The 27190-nt window shown below is 39.1% G+C and overlaps 1 protein-coding gene across 2 annotated transcripts in view; it reads left to right on the top strand.

Annotated features, from left to right (window-relative positions):
* Window positions 1-27190, top strand: part of dpp10 (dipeptidyl-peptidase 10 (non-functional)) — a 292988-nt gene that overhangs the window by 149761 nt on the left and 116037 nt on the right. For both annotated transcript variants that reach the window (XM_084724499.1, XM_084724500.1), the window contains exons 2-3: window positions 18641-18755; window positions 21703-21798. In XM_084724499.1, coding sequence (XP_084580625.1) covers window positions 18641-18755; window positions 21703-21798 — 211 coding nt within the window. The remainder of the gene's footprint in view (window positions 1-18640; window positions 18756-21702; window positions 21799-27190) is intronic.

The following is a 27190-nucleotide window of genomic DNA, read 5'->3' as shown; positions in this document are numbered from 1 at the left end:
TTTAGAAAATTAAGAGACATGAATTGATTTGAGGATTCACACCTTTTTAAATAACAGATGTTTAAATCTTTGGGCTTTGGGGAAGGTAAAGTATTTTCAAGTCAAAAGGCCCAAGTCCAAGTGAAGTTGAGAGTCTAGTTAAAATTCTTTTTTTTCATTTTGTCACTACAATTTGTGACTCGAATTTGACTTGAGTCCAAGTCATGTGACTTGAGTCCACACCTCTAACATAGCCTACTATGGAACCACACCTAAATAATTAAAAAGTACTCCACAAAATTGAAGACACAATGTTGCCATGGAGAGAGAGAATTCATGCTACAATACAGCCGTTTTCTGAATCTGTTCAGTCTCACGCAGCCCTCTGGGATCTTGTATTAACCTTGATAGCGAGCTGCCGTAAGTCACAAAACATTTTTCCTGTCAACCTTGGTGTTTTCACAGCTCAGTTACTCAGACAAACACATCGGTTACACTTTCTTGTCGGCTTGTTTTTGAAAGCTGCCATTTCAAGAGTCAAGATCCCACTGACTTCAAAGATGTCTTCAACTCCATTCACATCACATTAGTGTCTTTAAAGTTATCGTGTTTTTCAAGGCTGTACTCCACAAACCTCTACTGTCAAAAGTGAATTAATGCTGCTAACAAGTGTTGTCTGTGTATCTAGAGCCTGATATATCTTATTGCTCCTCTGTTGTTGCAAAAACTATTAAAAACATGTCAATGAGTCACACTGGATGACACGTTCCTTCATTACCACAAACAAACACACTGTAGTTTAGTTTGATTTAATCCTCCAAACACTGTCCTGCTGCTGTAAATACACACTACTACAGAACCAACTGTGTATTAATCTGCAGCTAGAACAGTGAGTGGGAGTTGGGCATTGTTGATTTCCATGGGATTAGTTGATAATAAGAAAATTATAGAATACTGTGATCCTTGTCCTAGCTGGTCGTATAGTTGTGTTGATCTGTTGCATTGTGATTTTTACTAAATTTTAAAGCAGAAAGGTCTGTAACCATTTGCTACCTCCATTTTTCATTTAGGATATAAAGATAAGGTGTCATTGGTCGGGGGTGGGGGCATAATGTCATTACTACGTCATCATTGTTAACATCAGTTATGTCTTTTATGACATTAATATCTATGTTTATATGGAAGATGGTTTCTATCCTAAAAAGTTGTCACACAGGAGGCGTTCAGGTGTGGAAAAGTGTGTTTTTACACTTCAGGTTGACTCAGTACTGTGCTCGAACGCACAACAGTGGACTGAAACTTCTGCTGCAACATGCTGCTTCTGCTACTCAGGCCATCTACTGTGTAAGCTTTGTCCAAGAGCTTTTAGTTGCCTTAACTTAACCAGACCTTAAAGGGAGGATATGCAGGATTTGTTGATTGCCCCGGTTCAACAGAGAGAAACAGCAGCAGGATTGGTTGACCGAAGTAAATGTATATTATATTCTGTAGCTAGAGAGTGAACAGAGAGGGAGCAGTCTTCGTGAGAACATATCAGTAAATAATGGAAATATAACATCATTTTAGGATTGATTCATAGCAGTTACATTCTAAAGCACATCTAAACATGCCAACACCTCCATGCAAGCCTGCGGGAAGGTACCAGTTAGCATACCTTCATGTCCATGTGTTAAGTCAGTCTTGATTACGGCTTACTTGTAACTCACAGCTGCTCACTGTTTTCCTCCAAAACCTCGTCCTTTTTGGGGATATTCCTGTAAATAGGCTGCCACAGAATTTGCACTCCACCTGCTCGAGCACGCTTGCATCGCTACCAGTTAGGAAGGTCCACTATCACAATAAACTAGTCCATTATGCATGTTCTTGGGCTGGGGTATATGATGGTTTTCACCCTGTTTGCATCAGGCGCGAAGCCTTACAGAGGCTGTGCAGAAACAGACGCCGCCACACTCCTCTAGTGGGTCATAAGCAATGATTGACATGGATTGTTTTTATGAGTCTTTGCATTGTTTTTATGGAAAATCCTGCATAGGATACCTTTAACCAAACTCAGAGATTCCTGAAGAGGTCAGAATTTGACGATGATAATGAACAACTCAGAACTCAGATAGAAGTCGTGCTAGAAATCCCAAATTGCTTCTTTTTTCTGTCATTTACATGTTGGAAGGCTCTGACAAACAGTTTCATACTGATAACATGGGCATCAAATGAGGAGGATGATGAGGGACAATCTACAGTGCGTTGTTTAGTTTTCAACATCCTGCCTCGGTCAGGTCCGCTCAGACTTCCCTTGTTAACCGGCTTCCGTCCGTCTCCACCTCTCCATCCCCACTAATTCCCTCTCAACTTGCAATTTTATAGCCCACTGAATCCTCCAATGTCACCCTATAGGTATGACAAACACACAGCGGCTCTTTTCTGCCACGCACAGAGAGACAATTTCCTGTCTTCACACAGGCACATTCAACTCCATGTCGATGAGCCGCCTTTGCTTTTGCTGCTGATGTCAGGTTCTCCTTTCAGTTTTTATTTCTCCAGATAAATGTGATTTGTTTTTGAATTGGGAGGAAATGGCTAGAATCTTATCCACAGCCTGGAGAGTAATTTGCCTCGGAATGTAGTCAGCTGTGTCTAATTGCGTTCAAATCAGACATTTGACTGCAGGGGACAGACAAAGGCTTTGGCGCCCACCATATAAATGATATAAAATCACATTTAAATGTGCAGGGAAAATTAAAAGCAACAGCTGATTAATGGAACTAACTTTATTGTCCTGTGTCTTTTTACATACTGTAGGTGGTTTGAGCTTAGATTCATCCACTATAAAGGCCTAATGCAGATGAAAACATCTCATTAAAGCCTCTCACTGCCTTTGTTCATCTAATAAAATCAGGTGCTGCTCCCGTTTTGTGCATCACTGGCTTCAATGAGGCTAGCATTAGACTTAGCAAACCTTATAACAGCCTGCAAGACAGAATTTAAAATGTCTTTAAGCAAAATTCAAACACCATAAAAACTAATCATAAATCTCCCAGCAATTTCCTGTGCCCCACTCTGCACTCAACCTGTCCTTAAAGAATTGTCCTTAAAGGTGTTCAAAAGTCCCCATACACTATATTTACTATAGATTTCTTGCACCTATTATCACACAAACATTTGCATCATCACCATTCTACTATAGAAATATAGAAAATCAAGTTAATAGTATAAAGTGAATGTAAAAAAATCAAATCAAAAAACTTTATTTACTAGATCAAATAAGGAGGCTATGTGCATCACACTACAACACAGTGTATGTATAAGTTTGCTTTAACTTAATCAAATCTGATTTAAGGCATTCAATTTATTCACACTGACTCACCATAATAGCAAAACACTTTATTAAATGCAGCTCTTTCGGTTAAACTTATGAAATATAATTACGTGGGAAAAGTACATTTAATTAAAAGACATAAAGTCATGGTTGTTGGGTTAATTTTTATTTTATTGAGTGGAATGATCACATCATGTCATGCAACTTTTGTGCCTCAAGTGTCTTGTCGAGAGGTGCTTACACATGTAATTAAAAGTAGCCCTTGACATCCTGAACCGTTGGATGTAGTCTGTGTATGTGATGCCATTCATTATCTGCCCATGAATCTACTTGCACTGCTTATAAATGAAACAGTAAAGGCTGACTTCAGCTGCCTCCATATTTACTTCTGTGCGACAGCATGCTGCGTTTGAAGTCCTCTTCTTTGTTCTCACTTTGTTCACAGCCTCAATATACAAAAGATGCAGCATTTAATACACAACACATAAAAGCTTCATCGTGTCTTGTAATGTGTTGAAAATGATGAATTGCCTTGTCATCTAAATGGAAAGCGTACATATTTAACAGTGTCTCGACAAGTTGCAGCTAACTTTAAGCCAGCTAACTTTTAGCATTAGCTTAAACAGCTTTGGTGCACCAAAAATGTGACAAGTAGGCTTGATATGAGAATACTGGCAGCTTATGCCACTTTTAGATGCCATGATTATATTTTAATAATAGTGAGTAATGTAAGAACATACGTGGGATAAACTAGCCAGTTCATCTCTATGGAAAACCAGGCAAGTTTACGTAATGCTTGTTGCAACCATATCAACCATATCTATCCCTACAGTACCATCTAGTATACTGTACAGTGGAAAGGGGCACCTTATGCAGGGGTGCCCTCACTTTTTGCTGCAGTGAGGAAGTTTTGGCCTCTTCGTGGCGAGCACACCTTTTCAGGCCGACTATTGACGAGGATCAAATATCCAGACTTTCAGACAATCAGTTCTGAATTCGAACCACCTGAAATCCTGCAGAGCACACAGGTTTTACTTTGCTTTGACAGTTTCGCCCTTTCTGTTTTTAACTCATTGTTCCTTTGAAGGTTCAAAATCCGCTGCTAGACTTTTCACTTCTTTGTCATTTATTATTTCACTCCACTATTATCATGGTATTTAAGGCATTTGCATAAGAAAGGTGAAGGATGAGTCAGCCCGGGGGCGTGCTGACTGATGGTTCAGGAGCATTTGTTTGAGATACATCTTCACATTACTTTTTAATATGCCAGAGACTGTTACATGCAGATCCCTGAGGAAGACGTGCAAGGCTGATCTAATATTACAAGGTGTATTTCTTCAGCCACTAACAATTTTACTGCAAAAGCAGAGAAGCTAAAAGGCTTTTTAGTGCTGTAAACCAAATAACAGGAGAGGATGGACCCTATCATCACTGTAACATTATAACATACAATCACAACAATACAGTTTTTTAACAACTGAACTTTAAATACTTTTGCTTTACAAACTGCAGGTCTGTAAGCCCCAGTCTTTATGTTACATTTTTCTACATTATTAATGTAACATTAATATTTTTGAAGTTTATTTATTCATGACTTATGTTTATTGTAAGTTTAAAAAGTACTTGTGCTTGAGTAAAAATACAAGTAAAAGTCCAGCAGTTAAAACCTTACTTAAGTAAAAGTAGAAAAGTATAGCATAAAAATATAACTAAAGGTGCATTATGTAAAAACTGTCCACCTGTTGAATTCATACGCCAAACAAATAGGGGGCAGCGTGACACGTGAAATGCAAGAGGAGTGAAAGGGAGGGTCTGGATCAGTCAGTGGCCATGTCTGGAGGCCTGAGCAGGGTTTATGGCTGGGTGAGGCATGGGGGGCCAAACTAGGAGCCAAACTAGCTCATTAGCATTTCACATTCTGTCAGTATTTTGAGATTGAATGTTTCAAGCTAAAATCGTTACATATTGTACTTTTAAAGGCGGTGTTCTCAACCTTTTTGAATCGTGACCCCCACTCCAAGAATTATCAGGTCAATGTTCACAGCCCTCACAAAAAAAAATAAATAAAAAAAAAAAAAATTGCAGAAAGAAAGTCAGGGTGATATTTCAGAAGCTTAGCGGGTGGTTGGGGCTCTGTTGGAAATGCCAGTGCTGCTGTCAGACTCTCAGGTGGCCTACCTTCACACACTTCCTCTGTTTCTTGTTCAGTGTCCTGTTGGCCCAAGTCTTGAGCTGCACTACTTTTTTCTGAAACGTTCCATTGTTGTCGTTCCATGTGACAGCCAGCAAAACTGTCTGTAGCTGCTTGGTTAAGTGTTACTGTGGCACAAGAGCTCCAACAGTTTGTGTGTTGTGTGTGTGTTTGTGAACTCATGCACACACACTTTGACTGTCACAAACACTCAGTAAAATCTATTCTAAGGAAAATTATATCACTGTAGGTGTAACATTAATATCAGTCCACAATCTAAAATACGGCCATCATTTCCCATCATGAGTAGTTAGTTAAGTTTGGTATTTTATTTTACAAAATGTGAATGTTACTTTTTGTTAGTGTTTGTTCAGAACAAGCTGGTTTTTTTTTGTTTTTTGGTAACTGTCACTAATGTTGAACGTCGATGGTCTGACGTTGCTGCTCTGTAGCTCTCACTCTGCTTGCTTCAATGTTATTTTATTCTGCACAACCATCTGGTGACCCCTGAAAATCATCTGACAACCACCTGGGGAGTCCTGACCCCCATGTTGAGAACCACTGCAGTAGATGATGCAGGATTTTTCAGCTCGATATGTAAATCTGCAGAGATGAACTACATCAATGCCACATTACAAAAGCGCTTAAATGGCAAAATTCATAAAATGATCATATTCATATTTCAATTTGAATGCAGCTTTGGATGAAGGAGTGTGCATAAATATTTGTGAGTATGGCCTTTAAAATGTTTGTGAACCAGGCTAATGTATCCTCCAATCAATGGTTGATATTCACACAGCTTTTATAGAAGGTCTCTTTAGTAAGGGCAGCTTACTTACATAAAATGCCTTTTTTCTTCATTTCCACCAGTTTTTCTTTGAGAGTTTAATAATATATATCAAAAACATGTTTTCAGCCTTGTCCCTGGTTTGTCTGTAGCTAACCTTGTGCTTTTATTGCTTCTGTATTGCTAATCTCAGCATTCATATTAGTATACAGTAATAGCATTGCACTGCTGTGCGAGTCAACAGCCTCGTGTATCTGAAACCAATATGGCCGGGACAGTGACTAATTGAGAATTATCTCACATGGACCAAAGGCCAGTGGCAGCGTCCTTGAGGGCAGGGCTGATAATGCTAAATACAATAAGATGACAACATGTAGCTAAGCTTGCCGTTTCCTATTAGCCAGTGGATCAATTTCAGATGTTAAGCCCGGAGACCCCAGCGCGGCTTTGGCTGTGGCTGTCGATGATTCACGAGGCGGTGAGAAATGTTATTTCATGGGTAAACAAAAATAAGCCCGTACAGATGGCATTATTATTATTATTTTTTTCCTTCTCCCCCTCCGACCTGCTGTCATTGTTAAAATGGCTCGGCTTCTGCTGAAATGCTGCTTGTCATTTGTCACACTCTCTCCAAGGTCAAAGTCCGGGCGAGGGTAAGCTCACAGCTCTATAAATAGCCTGACTGCTCTGACAGTATGGCTTGTTGCGTGTGTGTGTGTGTGTGTGTGTGCGTGTGTGCGCGATCACGCGCATGTGCACAGTGTGGCAGTGAAAGGAATAAGCCTATTAGCAGGAGTTTGATGAAGATGGCAGGGGTCTTAATCAAACATCTCAAAGGCAACATTAGCATCCTGATTTTACATGTCTCATCATTCTCACTCGCTTCCTCTTTGAAAATTAAATGTGTGACAGTGAAGACATTAATAGAATAACAGTCTATACTGTCCATGTGTGTACACGCCTGAATGACTGTCAAGCTTATTAGTGACGTCTCCTGTAGCTTTTATATGTAGGGAAGCCGCACAGCAACAGTGGAAAGGTTAAACCTAATGCACCAATCTGTGGTATTTGTTTTTTAGACATACTGGTCTCCAGCTGAGGGGAAAGAGGGTGGAACCAACAATGTTCTTCCTTCAAAAGTGAAAATGTAGAATTTTCTGACACTCACTATAAAACACTCCATGAAAATAAATAAAAATCATTTGGTCACTGGTAATGTTGTCCATTTGACTTCCATGATAAATACCCGATTAAGAGATTAATGCATTTATTCTATTAGGGTTAGTATCCAACACATACAGTCAACTAATATTACCAACATTGTTTTTACTTGTGAGTTTGATAGGCAGCATCATGGTCTTTTTGTATTTATAGTTATTTAAAATAATAGTGGTAAAAGTTTACTGTGTCAGAGCCCTGATAACATTTTGGATAATAACGTTTATTATTAAACTGTAAAATACTTTATACCTGTAGAAATTTAACCCATTTTGAGGGAAGAAATATGTATAATTTGTATGTGAATATTATATTCTGTATAAAGAGTAACAGCCCATATATTTTTATCAGAATCTTTTGCTCCCTAATATTGGTAGCAGCATCAGCCCCCAAAATCCTGTATCAGTCTGGTGTTTGGATTCCTTTTAAAACATGAAATAACACTAAAATCTTTATTTTCATAAAGTCTAATTACCTATTTATCAAAATAAATTCTATCACATAGACTGTTAAACAATAATGATTGCATATACTCACAGCAGTATTTTTCTGTAGGGTAAAAAACCATCAGCGATCCCATTCACATTTTACATTAATATAGAATTGGTCAGACCACAGAAAAAAATGTATTTTACGTGACTATGAAACATTTTTCAACATTTATAACACATTTGAAATTGAGCTGATCTAAAACATAAACAGCATAGAAGCATAAAGCATATTATAATATGTATAACAATATAATATATTACTATAATATTTCCTAATTCCTCTTTTTCTGGACCTTCAATTGTACAAAACAACAAAATCAAAGCAAAAAACCCACTGCATTTTGTAGCAAGTAAGGCTACTTTGTGTCGACATTTGAATGCTCTAACACAAAAATTCATTCAGTTATACGTGCTGTGATAGAAAGTGTTATAACTGTCCTCAGTCTCCCTGACTTAACGCTCCTCAAATTGTTCAATTATTCTACTGATTAATTTAACAAGATAATTTAGTTGCTTTATATGTATTTTAATGTAGGCAAATTAATAGAACTCAGGACGGTTTGTGACGGTGATAGTTGCTAAGCAACCAAGATTCATCTCAAATCATGCTAATAAGCAGCAGTATAAGTGCGGCAGTATCCATCCAGCCAACATAACCATGTACGGCAGTAATACTTTTTTCATACATCAATACATTTTCTTTGCCTTTTGTGTTATATATATTAAGAAAAATAATTTTAAAGACAGACACTGGAAATGTCAGTAACCAGCATCGTTGCAGTTTTTTAATTCAACACTGTTGCACATATAAATTTGAAAACTTTCAAATGGCCATCATAGTATTAACCACATTTAGAGTAACCCAGCGCAATGTCTTACTGACCATACAATACGTGATATAATATAGCATATAAGAACTATAAATACAACATAAGTTAAAATTTCAGTCAGTGCAATCAAGCAGGAATCAGCTACACATCTCTCTCCTGCTGTGCTCTCTCCACTTTCATTACAGGCCGCCTGTAACAATGGAAGTCATTGTTATTTTTTACAGTAAGTTGTTTTGTCTCGCTTTTCTGGGCTATTCTCTTTATTTCAAAAACTGATGATGTGATTACAGAAAATGGCTTTTGTTAGCACACAGCTAAAGCCATATGACTGCCAAGGGACTGCTTTACAGCAATCAGGGGAGTTTTTCTCTATCGTCCTGCCGGTTGCTTTACTGTTGTCTAACGCAGATGCCTTCCAGGCATTGATTATTGAAAATGTTATGGAATAATCTCACCACGGTTCACGTACCATTAACTGAATCTGCAGGCGAACAGTATGATAGAAGTGCTGCTTCAGCCTGTGTGGACAGGTGATGTCACCAGGATACCGTTACCACTGTTCACTCAGCGATGAGCCCCTCAATACTCCCCTAACAACAAATGTATCCCATTATCTTCTGTGGTCCACTTGACCTGATGAATAATTGATTATATTGATTGAGTGTGATGGTGTTTGCTCCAGAGACAGACAGGTGGAATTACAGTCAGTCAGTTTAATTAAATGAGGGTTCAGATCGTTGTCTTGGTTAAATAGCTGAATAACAATTGATGGGAGTCAAATAGAGGGAGAGAGGCTAGAATCTGTACATATGCAGGCATGTAGTATTTCAGAGAAGTCAAAAAACACTACGTGCCAGCACATGTCTGTATTTGCTGCTGTGAAGAAGATTGTGGGTCAGAATAATAAGAAGTGCATGTGGGTTTGCATCAGTAGTATCAAAAATAGCAATTTATCAAAAAATATCAATACTGAATATTTGAAATGCTTTCAGTACTCTTATTTTTTCACAGTATCAATGCTCAGGTAGCAGGTGCACTTTCTTGCTCTCTTTTCCCTTCGACAGTGAGACACACACAGCTGCTTGTTACAGCCTCATTATATCTCTCTTTAGATAAAAAGCTGAAACTTTATGCCCTCAATGTTTAGTCAAATGTTTCGTGTTGGTATCGAAAATGGTATCTAATATCAACATTTGTCAAGGTAGCGAATTGAAATTAGAGATTTCAGTATCATGAAAATAGTAGTTTGCATACCGCCATATGCAGCTGGACGCAGTAGGACATCCTGGAATTTTTGCTGTACTGCATTTTAGAGCAGCAACAATTACTAATTGATTAATTGTCAACTATTAAATTAATTTGCAGCAATTTTCATAACCAATTAATTAATTTGAGTAATTTTTTGAGAAATTATTCCCAATTTCTAAATTCAAAGTCTGATCACAGCAGAGAGAGAGCGTGTGCAAATACAGACAGCAATGTGAACGTGATATAAAAACTTGATCATGCAGGTTGTTGATCACACAGCAGGAGGTGTATGAACACTACACTGCAGACTGGAGTCTCTGTTACAGTGAGAAACATGCAGATAGACCCACGTTATATTCGCTTCTCTCCTCTGTGTAATCTCCCTCTTCAGCTCAGTACAGTTCTCATGAATAGTGGTGTGTTCAGCTTGAGCTGGAAAGTCAGAACTGTTGGAATTTCAGGAAAATCTGTTTTGCTGTCTGCTGTAGTGTAAAACAATCTCATTGCTGTGAACTGTTGTTAATAACTACAGATATAAGTTATCCTGCCCACATTAAAATTGCATTAAAATTAAGTTATTTAGTTAAAAATTCAAAATTGTAAACTATGAATGTGAAGTAGTTCATTTTAATTTCTATGAACTGAACTTTATTCTAGTTCTTGTAAAGTGTGACCTTCCACAACACTGTCTATGACAGTAAACTGAATGTCTTTGGGTTGTGGACAAATCAAGACACTTGTGGATATTATCTGGAGCTTTGAGGAAAAACTGGTCAACATTCTCAACCATTTTCTGGCATTTTATGGACCAAAAAGGTGTGGTACTGCATTAATCTAAGTGTGCAGAGTTCTCTTCTCTCTAATGATTTTGGTCTACATTAGCAGAAACTGGGTGAAGCATTTGTCATCCTAGCCATGGACCAAAAACGAATAAATTAATTGAAAGAATAATTGGCGGATTAATCAATAATTAAAATAAGCATTAGTTTCAGCCCTAGTGCAGTAGACATATCTTCTTCTGGCATACTAAGTAGTATGGCAGTATGAGTATTGGACTGCACCGTGAGATTCAGCAGATTTGTTATTTTCTTTTAATTGCTGGAATCCTCTGTATGGAGAGAGATGGAGAAAAGCATCACTGGGAATGAAAGGCAGAAGTGAGACATCAACACTGTGTAAGCAAAGTCCATTCTGTCAAATTTCGACCTCCATAGTGGCATCATTGTCCTCAAAACCAGCTGCCCTGTCCTGCAGCACGGGGGGTCATTAAACAGACAAGTGACAGATGTCAAACAGGCTTCAAAAAATGCCACTGGTGTGGAGTTCTTCTTGGAATATTCAAAGGATGTTTTTTGATTTGTAATAAAAACATACAGGTAAATATTAAAGCAGTAATAAGTGTAAAAGTAATAACATGAGTACTGCAGTCCAAGAGTGACTGGGAGCTGTATGGTTGAAGCAAATTGTTTTCCCTGGCCCCCTCCTCCCCGCACACAGCAGAGACAGGCTGGCTGCAGGAACTCCGCAGGAGCACAGGATATGTACATTCTCATAAAGTGACAATTACAAGTGATGACAAGTCCTCGACTGTAAGTTGATCATATCTTTATAACTGTCAGTTGTCTGTCAATGTAAAGTTAAGCCTGTTATTCTGAAAACAAAAGCCCACTCCTCTGAACACACACACTCTAGATGCTGAGTGATTGTCTGTCTCACTGCCCGCCAAACTCCATTAACATTTTGCTCAATTTAACGGTTATAAACAGCTAAATATTCTACAAGATTATCAATGATACTCCTGAAACTCTTAAGCAGATGCTCACTCATTCGGCAAAAAATCTGCATTAATTTGAACTCTGATTAATATGAAACAGACACAGACTGACAGAAACAGATTTTCTGGTCTGGAATGGAAATTACAAAGGGAAACACTGTGGTTGTGGCATTCATGTGAAGTGAAGCAAGTATTTCAACTTGACATGTTCCTTTGCTGATGGACACATTGTGGTCATTTTATGATATATTATAGTGAATATGTTACAGATTTCTCCTTTAACCATTTTAGTGGTATGCAGAGGCCAGCTAATTTTCTAGCATGTATGGCAGCCTATATGGCACTGCATCATGTTTTGTCAACTGGAAGGCACCTTAGAGGACACTTTATCATATTTTTATCTACCATATGGGTATCCAAAAGGGCATTTTTGCAGCTTTTCTTCTAACATGGGAGCAGCAGCTCACTGATTGCACCAGTCTCAACTTTTCCCCTGAAACACTATTAGTAACACTACTAGCAATACTGCAAAAGCAGCTGTTTTGAAGACCAGGTTGCTCACCCTTCCTTCCAACAATATATTTCAAGGTGGTAACAAACTTCTTCCTGAGAGAAAATCATTGTTTTATACCAACAAAAAAAGCTACTCAGTTTTTCTTTTAAATTGAGAAGTGATTGAAGACAACAAAGTAGGTAATATGCTCCAGAGTTCAAAAAAATGCCCTTGTTAACACAAATCCTGAAGTCAGAGCCAAACAGCTGTGCTAGGGATCTTTAGCTTCCTTTGCAGAGGCTAACCTTTTCCCCCTGGTTCAAGTCTTTATGCTAAGCTAGGCTAAATATTCCCAGAATCTGACTCTGTCTTTTTGCTGCTACTTGTTTGCTGTCTTACAGGGAATATGTGGCACACTCTGTGTATATGGTGCACACTGTTACTAATTTTATCTCTCAAGGCTGTAATGGAAAGGCACCGTTCTTTATAAAGGGTATAAACACGCAATGGGGGGGGCTGTGTTGTTCCGCCTGAGTCAGCAGTGGAGATAGTAACAGAGCCGAACTGATGTCTGTGTGAAGAGGGTGAGACGGCAGGATGGGGCACGACGCTGTTGTGTAACACGTTCGCTTCTCTTTGTGACTGAGTTTTTAAAAATGTGCATTTATTCCACATATTTGTCAGTTGTTTCCAAGAATAGACACACACACACTCAGAGACAGGAGAGAACCCCCTCCTCACAGATCATCACACAAAGTGATTGTCCGTTTAACCTCATTGCTGCAGATGAAACGAGGCCCCGCTCATCCAGTTGCATATAAAACAGTTTACATTATACATTCATGTGGTCGTTAGCGCTGTGTGCGATCAGAAAAAGAGGAGAGCCTCTCTGGTGCTCTGACTCTGGCATTGTGCCTCTTTTGCTACCACAGTGTCAACATGCCAGATAAAATTGCACACTGGGGTGTCATTATGCCAGTGTGGTGTACTTAAGTGTAAAAAAGCAAAGCCACTGTCCTATTCAGGCTGTATTTAGCCTAGCTTAGCACAAAGACTAGAAGCATGGGGGAAAGGTTAGCCTCTGCTACAGAGGTGGGAATCAATAATGTACAAAAAAGCTTTTACTGCACTGAAGTAGATTTTTCAGGTATCTGTACTTCACTTGAGTATTTATTTTTAAATTTGTACTTTTACTCTCTCCATTTTAACACAAATATCTGTCCTTTCTACTGTAGTAACTGTAGTTTTAAGCATTTGAGAATTATATATCATTTTATATATTTTGCGTCATTTCAGCCGTCTTCCCAACATCAAGATTTTAACCCACAATGTTGTAAATAGTTAGTAATAATTACACATAAAAAAGATGATGCCTTGGTGGATATCAGTGCACCAAGTCTTTCTTTTTTTAGTGTCTTTATTTCTTCTTGAATAAAGAATGTTTGTTCTTTAGCCTCCTCTGGTCAAGGAAAATAATGATTCCTTTGAACAGCTCCAAAGTTGTCTCAATATGAAAATCTTTGAAGAACTAGCTGAACTGTTCAACTCTGGTTTCATTATATGTGTTAACGTGGGCTAAACACATCTTTTCATTGGTCATTTTCAGTACCTAACAGGGACATAAAAATGATGAAAATGGCTGATCAATCTTCTCATCTAATTCCTCTAAGACAGCGAACAAGCATATTTCCATAAATGTCAAAGTATTTCTTTAAATTAAAGTAGGATAACTGCTTATTTTTACCAGAATACCTATTGTTTGTTTATGTTAGGTCAGTAGGTTGGTTGATACTACTGTCCAGCTGGAAAGCAAACCCAACACTTTCTCTGGCATTACTTTCAACACTTTTGTTGCGTTGACATTTTGCTCTGACATTTAGACATATGCAATTATGCAATCTCTGTGGATATGACATGGCAACCTTTAGCGCTTTAGCAAAGACTCTATCAGGCGTACAGCACATTTTATAAATATAACGATATGTTGACAGCCGATAATTCTCACGCACAACACAAACATAGTTTTATAGGTGGCAAAGCATGTAACCAGCACAACAACTGTCAGACATGAAGTTTCCCTGGTGTGATACTGCATCTGGGGAAGACAGATAGAGAGACAGATTAAGAGACAGCCCTTTTACAGGAACAGTGTCCTTGTACTTTTTATTTTCGAGCACGGAAAAATGAAGTCGCAGCCTTTCTTGTGCTTACTGCCCAGCCTGTCAGGAGTTTATTTATAACCCTGCACGTCCCTTTGCAGCACACCATTTGCACCTTTATGAAGTAAATGAACACATTTTTAAAGAAGAAAATATGCTCTTAGGGAACTAATTTGAGTTGTACAGTATGACTCATGTATGTGGCATTCTAAGAGAGATAACACCTAACATATTTAGATCAATATAAATATACTCATCAGCTACTGTTTTTTTGTCATCATGATTAAAGCATTTTTGACTGAAACAGTGCTTGTTATCTCTGCCAGTCAGATTTTATTTTCTATTTTCATCTCTTTTATCTTCAACCTCTATCTATGTACTGTAGTCAGTACATGTAGTCATTAAAAATATTGCTTTTTATAAGTAGCAAAGAGTGAACCACATCTAGATCTCACTACACTACCCTGTTGTATGATAAATAATTCAATTTTGTATATTGTATCTTGTATAAACCTGGGGAATATCATGCAATGGGTTGTGTAATTCTGTTAATAGATTATTTAGCACACTACTGGACCCATCAGTTTCATTTTCTTTTTTGCAGATTTATGACTGTATGCTCAAGGACCTCTCTTGGTTACGGTGATTCACAATTTAAAAGAAAAAATCTTTCAATAAACTCTTTTATTGACCGCTTTGTTTAACAGTGATTATTGATTCCTCACTCCTGTTAACTGGTCATCAACAACAGCTAGGCTAAAAACAAGGCTCAACTGCTAGTAAGATGCAGGCACACTTTGGCCTTTGTCGTGGCGCAAAAACTGAAATTGATAGAAAGGATTGGTCTCATCTTAAACTACAGCATCTGCAGATTAATTCCATATCCCATATGTTATGATCCACTAAAGTGAGGTGTGATATGCAGTGAGTGTTCCAGATCTGCTTAACAAATACAAAGTGTATTGATTGATGCAAAAAAGTGTGTGTAACTTGTTTAATTCTAAACTGGTTTTCATGAAATTTTGTTTATTATAAGCAGGAATTGTGGGAATAAATTTAAGTTACATCTGGGGGTCCTAGCCTGTCTTCTAGTCTGCATAGATTTCTTGAGAAATGGCTTTCCTCTGATAAGGCTCTAATGATCTTGATAAAGCCCAGTTGCTGTCTCATTCCTTCTGTTAGGCCACCCGTTTATCAGGGCCCTCTCTCTCTGCTTCCTCCATCCTAATAACAGTGATGGAGAGACTCAGCGGGTCAAAATTCTCTTAGTGCCTCTATCATTTCTCATAATTGAGTTAATAAATTGAGGATGATGATTCAAAAGTGGCTAAATCGGAAATTGGGGGCGAAAATGAGATAGAGAGAATGTGAGAAAGGGAGGGAGAAAAAAAAATCCCATGCATGGAGGCACAAGGGCAATTTAGAGTTGCTGTCAGTTTTCAAGGACACGTCAGCGTTTTGTGGTATTAATGAAACGAGCAGCGGCCCAAGTGCTGATAATAGATCAGTCTTATGAGTCCAATGGGGGCTGTGAATAATGTAAAACTGCATCCATGTAATGTGTCTATGCGGTCATGGTGACAGTAAAGTCCCATGTACTCTGACTTACACCCACATGTCCACCTGTTATTCAGTACAAGAAAAAAACAAGTGGAATATTAACACTATACAGCCAAAATACTGTTAGATTAAGGCAGGGTTAGAAGTAATGAATCACAGCTACTCAAATGAAGTCATTTTTTGAGCACTTGTACACTTTTGTGATGTTTTTTTCACATCTTCAATTTTCCTTGTATGCAAATATGCATTCCACTTGCAGTCCCAAATTTTTTGGCCATGCATCCAATTTTACATGCTAGCCAGGCTGTGCATAACTAATCCCTCTTACTTAAAAAAAAAAAAAAAGAAGCAACATAGCCTAATTATAGGCATTGCCATGATGAATTTTTAAGATTACGATTTAAGATATTTCAGCAATCCGAATTAAATTACAATTCAAGTCAGCCATATCAAAAACCTTGAAAGAGTGATGATATGACCTTTATCAAAGGCTGAGAGCACACCATTAGTCAATTTTAGAGGTGGTGGAAAAATTATGAGATAAAATAGTGAACAGACTGACATACTGCGATAATTGATTAAAACAAACAGGTTTGGGAGCTGGGAGTAAATTAGATTGAAGATTTTAAAAAACACAAACCTCTTTCTCTTGAATGCTTGCAATTGATAATACATTGAAAATCAATGGTTAAAAAGTAACTAATGCTCTGAGTAGTTTTTGAGAAGAATGCTTTGTGCTTTTCTTTCTTTTTTACTTTATTTGTACTTTGTCTTCTCTGTCTGCTACTTTGGTCATAACTGAGTCACCAGTCAGTAAAAATAACATTTCTACACATGACTGTCAATTAAAGAATGAGCTGCACTGCCTCTAAACCACCATATGAAGTAGGCTACCATCACAATTTTCAGAGAAAATCTGAGACAGATGCAAAGAAAGCTTCTTTGTGAAACCCATAGCTCTAATTGGCAATCATTTTGCTTCACCTCCCCTCTGGCCAATCAAGTTGTAATAGTGGTTTTGTGGTCAGTAATCACTGTATTTCACCTGCAGGGTTTTGTGGGTAATTGAGGCCAGGAGGAGCTGTGGTGAGAAGAAGTTTATAGGGGGGCTTAATTCACCTTATCAGAGGCAGCAGATGTGGTGGAAGACCCAGTTTAAGATCGTCTAATACCAGGACTCAGAGATGGAGTTACAGGCGAAGTCTTCACAAACTCTCCTGGATGACTATTTCACTGTAGATAATATCACACACGGTGCACTCCACGGTCACTCAGATTGCTCATGCCAAGCTTTTCTGCAGCCAGTTTGACCGACGGAGCCCTTGAATGCAAATGCCTGCTGTATTTCTTATCTGCAAAAGATGGAGGAACCGCTCTGTCTGAGGGTCGTGACACACAACATCCAACCAACATCCAGAAAGTGCGACTCCTTATTCTCCTGGTGTCTCCTGACTCCAGAGACTGAACGATGTGAATGCTTTGCAGTTTTTCAGCACTGAAACACAAATCAGACACGGAAAGTTTCATTTTTCAGGTTTATATTGTGGCTCATGCATAGCCCTTCATTGTAAATCCTTCTCTGTGCAGGGGATTGAATTGAAAATACAAAGCCTCAATGTGACCCATGTTAATAGGTGCTGTAAGCAGCGCCAGGGTGTGTGGTGTGTACAATATGTGGTCATATTAACCTCTGAACAAATATCTTACTTTTCACATTAGATTTGGTGTCTGCCATCAAGTTGGTAAACATCACTGACAGTCTCCAAGAGGTACTGCCAGTGTACGATTTGTAAAGAGAGGAGGACATTTTCATAAATAAAATTTTAATTTTAACATCTCTGCCCCTTATTCAGGGGTGGTTCTAGATTAATTTTACTAGTGGTGCCAGGTAAACTGTGACAAAATACAAATAAAAGGACATTAGTCAAGTGTTCAAAATGTTTAGCTCAGTATGTGGAGTACACTGTAAAAAATAGTTGAGGCTCAAAATTTCAAGGCAACATGCCACAATAGATTTTTAACTGAATAGAATTTTGAAATTAACTTTAAAAAGTTTTGCTGAGCTGCAATCTTTTCTGAGCCTCAGAAATTTTAATGTTTACTTTAACTTCAATAAATTTACTCAATATTTTTTTAAAATACCATATTTTGATTTTCTTAAGTCCAAAGCTTTAAGTTTATCAAAAGAGGGAATGTAAATTATCTCAACAAAAGATTTTTCAGAACTTAAGAAACTGAGTTTGGCTCCAAACTCAAAAATCTATTGCAGTCCATTGCCTGGAAATTTTGACTTTTCTCAACTTTTTCATTTTTATAGTTTAATAGTGCACAAAAAAGCAGGATAAAATACTGTGATTGGTATTCAGTGAGAGTATTTGTTTCAGTATAACGTTGTCGGCATCATGGCAAGAAAGTCAGAATTTCATTGTTATTGTAGACTCTTGGAGGGGCGCCACGGGGGGGTCCAAACTCAGTGTTACAGGGGCACTGACCCCTGTTCAGCCCCTAAAACTTAAAATTTAAGACTATCTCAACTTCAATAACTTTTTATTTTCAACTCTGACCTCTATTTTTTCCCTCTGCCTGTGTCTTTGCAGGACCTGGGTGGGGTGAGTCCTCCTCAGAGGAACTGGAAAGGGATTGCCATCGCTCTGCTGGTCATCCTGGTGGTCTGCTCCCTCATCACCATGTCTGTCATCCTCCTCACACCAGGTAACGTTCTGGCCGAATGAGTATGTGAAATGAGTCATTCTTAGTAAGGAACTCTGAGAATGTATTATTTCTTTTAAACAAATATGTACTTCCCCTCAACGCCATTGAGGATTCTTTCATCTAACAGTTTTGGTTTTATTGTTTGGTTCAGTCTTACTGCCCCATCAACCCTGTTTTCAGCTGTTTTCAGTGAAAAACCTTTGAGCCGTGCTACCAGCACCAAACGGCAGACTGGCAGAGTTGGTAGGTGTCTTTCAGCGTGAGGAAACTAACAAAATTAGCATCTAGCTGGTGAAAATAGCAGATAATTTAACAGCTAAAGAGCCAGTGTCCGGCTGCATCACTGAGAGCAAGGTCAACCTAAAATTTTCATTGACTGATGACTTTGCCCTCGACTACTTCAGTATTCTCTCACATGTTGCTAAGGGCCTTAGTAACCATGTTCCTCTAAAATACTTTTTTATTTGAATTTATGATGACTGAGGAGAAGGAGGAGATACCAAGACACTGTTATAGTTCTTGTTAATATCACAACCTTGACATTAGCACTGACAACTTTGCAGATAGCTATCCTAGCATAGCTAGCCATATCCGTTAGCATAACCCTCGAAAAAACTTTCTTTGTATTGACACTCACCAGTTTTGTCATCTCCTTTCCTGCTGTTTCAGTAATAATTTCATATTTCTTCATTGCTTCATCTACGGTTTGTTTCACAGCAAGATTTCAATGCCACATCTTCTGCTTGTATGTGTCTGTCATGGGTGGGTTAAACAGGGCTGTGGTACGATAAATGGAATGTGGCCTTGATTAGCATCATTGGTCACACCTGTGTTTACCTTCATATTTTAGATCAGTATGGCTGCTGTGAAAAAAAGGTCTGTTTTGCTAAGTTTAAAGAATGATGATGTGAGTGACATGTAACCATGGTAACTGATGTGCACATGTGTATTATGACAGTAACCACCATAAAAGACGTTTACCCAAGACAGACAGCCTAAGAGGCTTTACACAACGATCCAAAGCTAACCCCTTTAGCTTAGAGAAACATTTTGCAAAAGGGAAGGTACTTTCTGCTGATATTTTTGTCAGGAGTTGGCAGAGACCAAACCAGAGCTAAAAGTAGAGAGAATATTAGACTTTGTCAGGTTGCCAGAAACAGAACTCCAACTAAATGCTAATCTTGCCCAGTGTTTCCTGGATTTGTAAAGTTAACATGTTAGCCACATCAACTTTAGGCCATAATATGTCAAATGTGTGTGATTTTTGTTGGTTTGTGAATTTTAAATAGACGAATAAATAAACATAATATCCATGTTTACTATATCAAGTATTTTTTAACATTAGGGTTCACTTTTGTGCCAGAGATGGCCACAATCAAAGACCCCTCAGAGAATAGTTTGAACCATTTAGCTTATCAGTATTCTTTTCCTATCTGAAAACTATTGTACACTGAATACCTGCTTCCAAAATTAGGAAAGAAAAGCCTCAATGTTACTCAGATGTAAAATCATCACAATCCACTGGCCATGCAGCCACACTGTCCCCGGGGGTATTCCACGGTTGGTTAGACTTTCATTGCCTCCATAAACAAACATGCTGTGTGGAGTTATCAAGGAAAGCCAATATGGCTGACATTCAAAATGACTTGGCCCTCCTATTCAGCTCACAATCAGCAGCTGTCCTATTCAGAAGGAGCTCACAATTGGCACGTTTTTTTTGTTTTTTTTTTTTTCTTTCTGCTAAAGGCCTAACATTTCATAATTAAAAATGAAACATTTCCAGGGGCAACATTGGAACAGCTTGAGGATTTTCTAGCTCGGTAATGATCATGTTAATGAACATATGAAATGCCATTCTGAGAAGAAAAAAAAGTTCTGTGCGCATCTTTTGCATTCAGGATTTCTTTGTGTGTGTAGGTGCCGTTATGTAAATTAAAAGGACACTCAGCACACCTGCCTGCTCAGCAGATGTAAACATTTTGTCCTCTTAGAAACCTTGTAGCCACAATTTTAATTAAATTTATTTTTTGCAGGTTGCAGGGATAATGGGAATATCTTGAATTAGATGGAAATTCACTTTAAAACTAAAGCTTAAAGCTACAATAACCACCTTTCAGCCAGCAGGGAGCAGAAGTATTTAAGTTATCTTACTGCTGGCCTGATTGATGTAAATTCAATATTAACTCTCCTTTTTGCTCTAATAGTTCTTAATCATCTCTTAGGAAAAATAGCCTGCTAGATTTCAATGTTAGATTTAGGGCTTACTTTGTGGTTTTGATGTCTAGAAGACATCTAAATGTCAGTGTTGAAAATGAATTCCAAGGTCAGTTAATGCTGGAGGTTGATTTTGAACTGTGTTCAAGCTAGAAAGCAAATTGCCTCACTAGATACACCTATGTGGTACCCATAAACAATGTTGGGAAGATTAAAAATGTAATATGTTACACATTACATTTGATTGACTTTACACCATACTGTGTGTGTAGAGTAATGTGTTATTACACTACTTTTGTATTATGCGTTATAAAATGGAAGAGGGTAATTTAGTTTCAAATCAAAGCACAGAGTTTATTGGTGTTCAAGACAAACTCAGTGGTGATATTGTACAGCTTAATGAATGTTCTAAAATTCAAAAGTTACTTTTTGTAATACAGCTTTTCAGATGGTTTGGTTGGTAATTTATTTTATGTGCTGGTCTTACTTTTTAAAATGTATTTTATCTGAGATCTCTTTTTCTATGGTGCCCTGGTTACATATCATACATTCAATACATTTAAAATCATAAAACAATAAATACATCAATTATCAATACAGGCATATCTTTTCAAAAAACACCACCATCAATAATTAATTGAAAAAAAAGTAATTACTGTGATGTGTTCCTGCTATCTCTGCTGATGAGTAAAAATTTTTGACAGCTGAACAATTTGTGGCTTGTTTTTTGCAGCTGACAACCAAGCTGGAAGCGACACCAAACTGACTGTGGAGGATCTGTTCAAACCTGAGTTCAAGGTCCATGACCCGGAGGCCAAGTGGATCAATGGTGAGTAATCCCCAACATCGACTGTACCCGCAGGAATTCAGAGCTTTCCTGTTAATTCCTGCAGCTGCAGTGGATGAAAACGACTCGGACACTGAAAGGGATGAAAAATACATAAAAATGCAGGGTGTATTTTTTGGCCTCGGGCAGATTTCTGCCTCTATGAAGAGGTGATGTGAAATTGGTTCTAATGAGGCTTGTTTTTTTGTGGCATCACAGATAAAACTGTCTTCAGGCTTTATTGCCTGTCCGTTCTGTAGAATGACAAAATCAGCACAAATGTGGCATCGTCATTATTACAATGACTCGAGTGATGGCCTGGTAAACCGCTGACATCTCCTGTCCCTTACTTCAAGCTGCTGTACATATATTTATACAAAACATCCCTCGGATCTTTCTTGACATGAATGGCATTGCGATGAGTTCTGAGTGTTCTTTGCAAAAGCAAACAACAGCGCTGCTTTTGTTTAGCAGCAGAGGTCTGACATCTCTCTCTGCTGTCTCTCATGCTCTGTAATTGATGCTCACTGAAACAGCAAGCAGACAGTTCAGTTTTAAACAAGGCTGGCATGTTTCACCCGAGCTTTACCTTGCATGTAGTTATGCAAATGAGGGTGCTTGGATTTATTTTCCCTCTCCTTATTAGGGGGCCAAGCCCGCGGGGACTGGGGAACGCGGATGCAAGCATACGCGTTTCCCAGTACCAGCGGTGCTGGGAACCCTATTGTAATTGTTCAGATTTTTATTATTATTCATCTTTTCTATTTTTATTCTTCCGTTGATAAAAGTCATGCTGCAGCCTAAACCGTGCAAGTTTGGACGATGAAAATTTGAGGGTTGGCCCAGACCCCCGCAGGGACCTCAGACGCAAAGAACTGCACACGTCCGCCTGCAGGGGGCGCTATAACCAAGGACAACGCGTTTTGACCTATAACTCCCACACCGTATGTCGCACATTCAAAAACCTTATATCCCCACATTCCTTGAATAGAGCTGAGTCACTTTGCAATTGGCCACGCCCACTTCCGCCTGACGTCTTTACCCGAAAAATCGCGAAAACTGGAAAACCTGCTTTTTCGAACTCCTCCTAGGGATTTTGTTCGATCTGCACGAAAATTGGCCCGGACACTCTTCTGGTGCTCATGACCTAAAGTTATCAAAAGATTTTTTTGGGGTTGAAAATTCCGCGAATTATTAACGAACAAATTTCCGTAGCTAGCCGTAAAAATGGAAAATGTTGCATATCTTGGTCAAAGTAAATGCTATCGACACCAAATCAGAGATCCTTGGTTGGCATGAGACTGGGAGCCTATGAGCTGAATTTGGCGAATGTTGGCCCATAGGGGGCGCTAGAGATATGGGAAGTTTATATCTCTAGAATGGCTGCACCGATTTCTACGAAATTTGGTCGGTACGACGTAGGGCCGGTCCTGAGGCCATATCTTCAAGGGGGTCATGACAGGTCAATGTGGGCGGGGCTTATTACAAGATAAACAAAAAAAATTAATTTCTGCCAAAGTATAATACTTAGGGTTTTGAAATTTTATGGCTACATGTAGAATAGGACTCAGATCCCGCCTACCGAAAATCGCGTTCGTGCTCCACTAGGGGGCGCTATAACGCATTTTTGCCTATAACTTCCACATTTTAAATGACACGTTGAAAAATCTTATATTGCCGTATTCCCCGAATAGCGCTGGATCTTCTGACGTAGGCCCCGCCCACTTTCGCCGAAAATTCCCGTCGCTAAGTCGCCACATGTCCGAAACCTACTTTTTCGAACTCCTCCTACAGTTTAAGCGCCATCTGCGCCAAACTTTGCACATACGATGTCTAGACGTGTCTGATCTAAAGTTATCAAAGGAATTGTTGAACGACAAAAAATTCGCTAATTATAACCAAACGATTTTTTGGCTAGCTCAAAAAACGCATGTTGTGTCATATTTCGATCAAACTAAAGTCTTTTGACTTCAAACTTAACACGGTGGTTCCAGAGGTCAGCCACAGACGCTGTGCCAAATTTGGTGCGGATTGGCCAATAGGGGGCGCTACAAACCCAACTAGGTGGCGCTATAACGCATTTTTGCCTATAACTTCCACATTTTAAATGAGACGTTGAAAAATCTCATATTGCCGTGTTCCCTGAAAAGCGCTGGATTTTCTGACGTAGGCCACGCCCACTTTTGCCGAAAATTCCCGTCGCTAAGTCGCCACATGTCCGAAAACTACTTTTTCGAACTCCTCCTACAGTTTAAGCGCCATCTGCGCCAAACTTTGCACATACGATGTCTAGACATGTCTGAGCAAAAGTTATCAAAAGAATTGTTGCACACCAAAAAATGCGCTAATTATAACCGAACAATTTTTTGGCTAGCTCAAAAAACGCATTTTGTGTCATATTTAGGTCAAACTAAAGTCTTTTCACTTCAACCTTAACACGCTCGTTCCAGAGGTCATCCACAGACGCTGTGCCAAATTTGGTGCAGATCGGTCAATAGGGGGCGCTACAAACCCAAAAACATCAGGTTTCCCAAAAGTTGCTCAGAGTCGTCCTAAATTCGCTGCGCATGATGTGGGTTCCCTCCTGAGGCCGACCGCAAAGTTACCTAATGATTGGTCATGAATACCGCAGCTCGGACGACGGCGCGCGTCCCCGCGATCGCCCCGAGCCCCGCGTCTCTCGGGGCCCGCGGCGGCGGGTTCCGAGGGCCGCGGGGACCGGCTCGCGCGGGGAGGCTTGGCCCCCGTTCATAACTGCTTGCAGTTCTAGTTTACATTGTATTGATTCCTTATTTGCCAGAAAGGGATCATATGTTAAGCCTGGAAGGCTTTGGCTGGAAATAAACCACATCAAGTCAAGTGCAAGAGAATCTGATTATGGTTTGCTTATGGAGGGAGAAGATAACGATACCTCCGAGGGAAGGGATGGACAGGATTGTGGCGTTCCCGCTCTCCGTCTGTCTCCTTTCCTGCAGATTAGTGTGTTTGTTTTGGCTTTCCTCTCCGTTGCCCATCAAGTGCGTGACTCTAACTCCACGCCCGAGGGCAAGGGAAAGAGGCAAGGCCTTTCTGTCCATCAATATTTCATTCCCGGGTGACATTTTTCCACTATCTTCGTAACGCCATCTCATTCCCTGAGCTGACCTCAGGCTAGACAGAGAGAGCACCGATGTTGTGCGATGAGGCAGTCAGAAAAGTCAGCTTTATAGGGCGGTTTGTGGATGGATGGGGCAAAATAGACCCCAGACAAATGGGAGAAGATAACAGACAGACGGGCGAGAGGAAAGATTGATCACCAGGATTTGGAGCAAAAATGAGATTTTTTTCTTAAGTCAGAGGCTTTCTGGGTTTGGGCTTGACGGTCTTTCATCTTTGTCTACATTAGAGATAATCTGAATGGGCATATGATGTCATCCAATGAATAGTCTAGTGCAAATAGGATGCCACAGTATCTAGCTTATTTTTGTAAATTTGGACAAACCATACTTTCAAAATAGGACTGTCAGAATTCTCCAAATCCATGATTCAGTTTCACTCAATATGCTATTAAATTCTTTGATTGAAACATATTTTCTGAATCTTGGCTATTGTTAAATTTCTTGGGAATTCTTGTGGAAAAAATATAACATATGATTTGTGAATTTGAAAATAATTTATTATCATGCAAATACAGCATGTTCTCACTCCCAACCACCCAAACAAGGGGGCTTGGTCTGCAGCAGTAAGCTTTGAGCTGTGACACTGACACTGTAAATGCAAAAATAAATATATGTATATCCAGGTAGACTTTCAAAATAAAAGCACAAAAACTACTCAGATTAAGAAAATGGTTGTGGTTTGGGTTTAATGTCACCCATATACATCACAAAACTTAGATATGTGACATTGCCTTAACTAAAGAAATCAATTTTGCCTTTTGGTTTCACATGTGATTCAAACTCCAGTCTCCTGGGTGATACTCCTGTGTTTATTTGATCTATCCATCCACCCCACCTCCTACATATGCAGACTTTCTTGCTCTTACTTTCTTGTAAAATGTATGTCTCCAGAAATGATACTAGAGGAATACCTAAAGACGCATTGGGAGACCGGCTGGTACATAATATTAATTTTCATTTGTTGCATTTCTGGTTTTGTGCCTTACAGTCTAAGTCACAGTCAAGGACATTTCTCAAAGTCAAGGCCTGTGACAGTTTTTGGGATTGTTGCAGCACCTGTGGGTGTTTCTACACACTTGGAAGGGGAGGGTGATGCGAGATGTTTTGCAAGCTCAATGCTAGATGCTACTAAATCATACACACTGGTCCTTTAAAACAGTCAGACAACTTCTGTTTTGATATAATATTGTTATAAACAGCTAATAAGACCCAAACACAAACCTATTCTGATCAGTCACCATAACTGTTATAACCAGTGCTGCGTGACAGACCTGATCTAATCAAACCAAACTGGTGTGAAAGCGACCATAAAACTGATCAATATCCTTTGTGATTCACACCCCAGTTAAATGAGTGCCAATATAAAGTTCCAGGTGGATGGGTTACTACAATCTGACATTACAACTTGATGATTACTCAAATGGAGTGCATCATTACTGATTAAATTTGAGAGGACTGTGATTCATCCGGTACGCCTCCGTCTCTGTGGTGATGGAGCCAGTTTTTCACAGGACCTTGTTCCTTTGAAACGCCTCACCTCTTAAACACACTGCTGCTGATGATGACGACTACAACCCCCCAATTATCTCTAGTTTGGACTGGTGATTTAGCATCTGCTGATTGGACCATGCATCATTAAATCAATCACATCAGCTCACATTCATATTGTAAATAGCACAATTACTCCACAGTCTATTTCATGTGGTTTCATGCAAATCTGCGTATTTACTGTCATTCTGGAAGACATCCATTTACTGTCACTAGTCACCAGTGACATTTCTGCTGCAGTGTTACATGAAATTCATTGTCATTCTGATGTGGGCATGTTATTGATGAAAATCTGCCGAGATTACGGGGAGACATCTGGTTAATGTCGGGCATGTGTGCAAAAAATGACATGCCCGGTCTTCTCCAGCTGTCGTGGGTGCATATCTGTGCATGTGTGTCTGTTTTTCACGCCGATGCATGCGATTGAGAAAGTCAGATTCAGGCGCCGCCGCCACAAATGATTCAGTGAGCATCAGTATTGTCGCAGGCTCCCCTCGCAGGCTTGGGCACCCAGAGCCTGTCATTGACAATCTGCTGAGAGAAGGGCATCATATTGTGTCCCAGCCTGGAGAAAATAACACAGCAGTTGGCTCACTTAAGCTCTCAAAAGCAAAAACTGTTCACTCAACAGACAGTCAGTGAAGTGGAGTTACATTTTAGGCTAACACATTTTTCTGAACAAGTGCTTT

This window comes from Lutjanus erythropterus, chromosome 8, assembly GCF_056507025.1.
Source record: "Lutjanus erythropterus isolate fLutEry1 chromosome 8, fLutEry1.hap2, whole genome shotgun sequence".
Lineage (NCBI taxonomy): Eukaryota > Metazoa > Chordata > Actinopteri > Lutjaniformes > Lutjanidae > Lutjanus > Lutjanus erythropterus.
The sequence above is the reverse complement of the archived record's forward strand: the minus strand, read 5'-3'. Positions and strand labels throughout refer to the sequence as shown.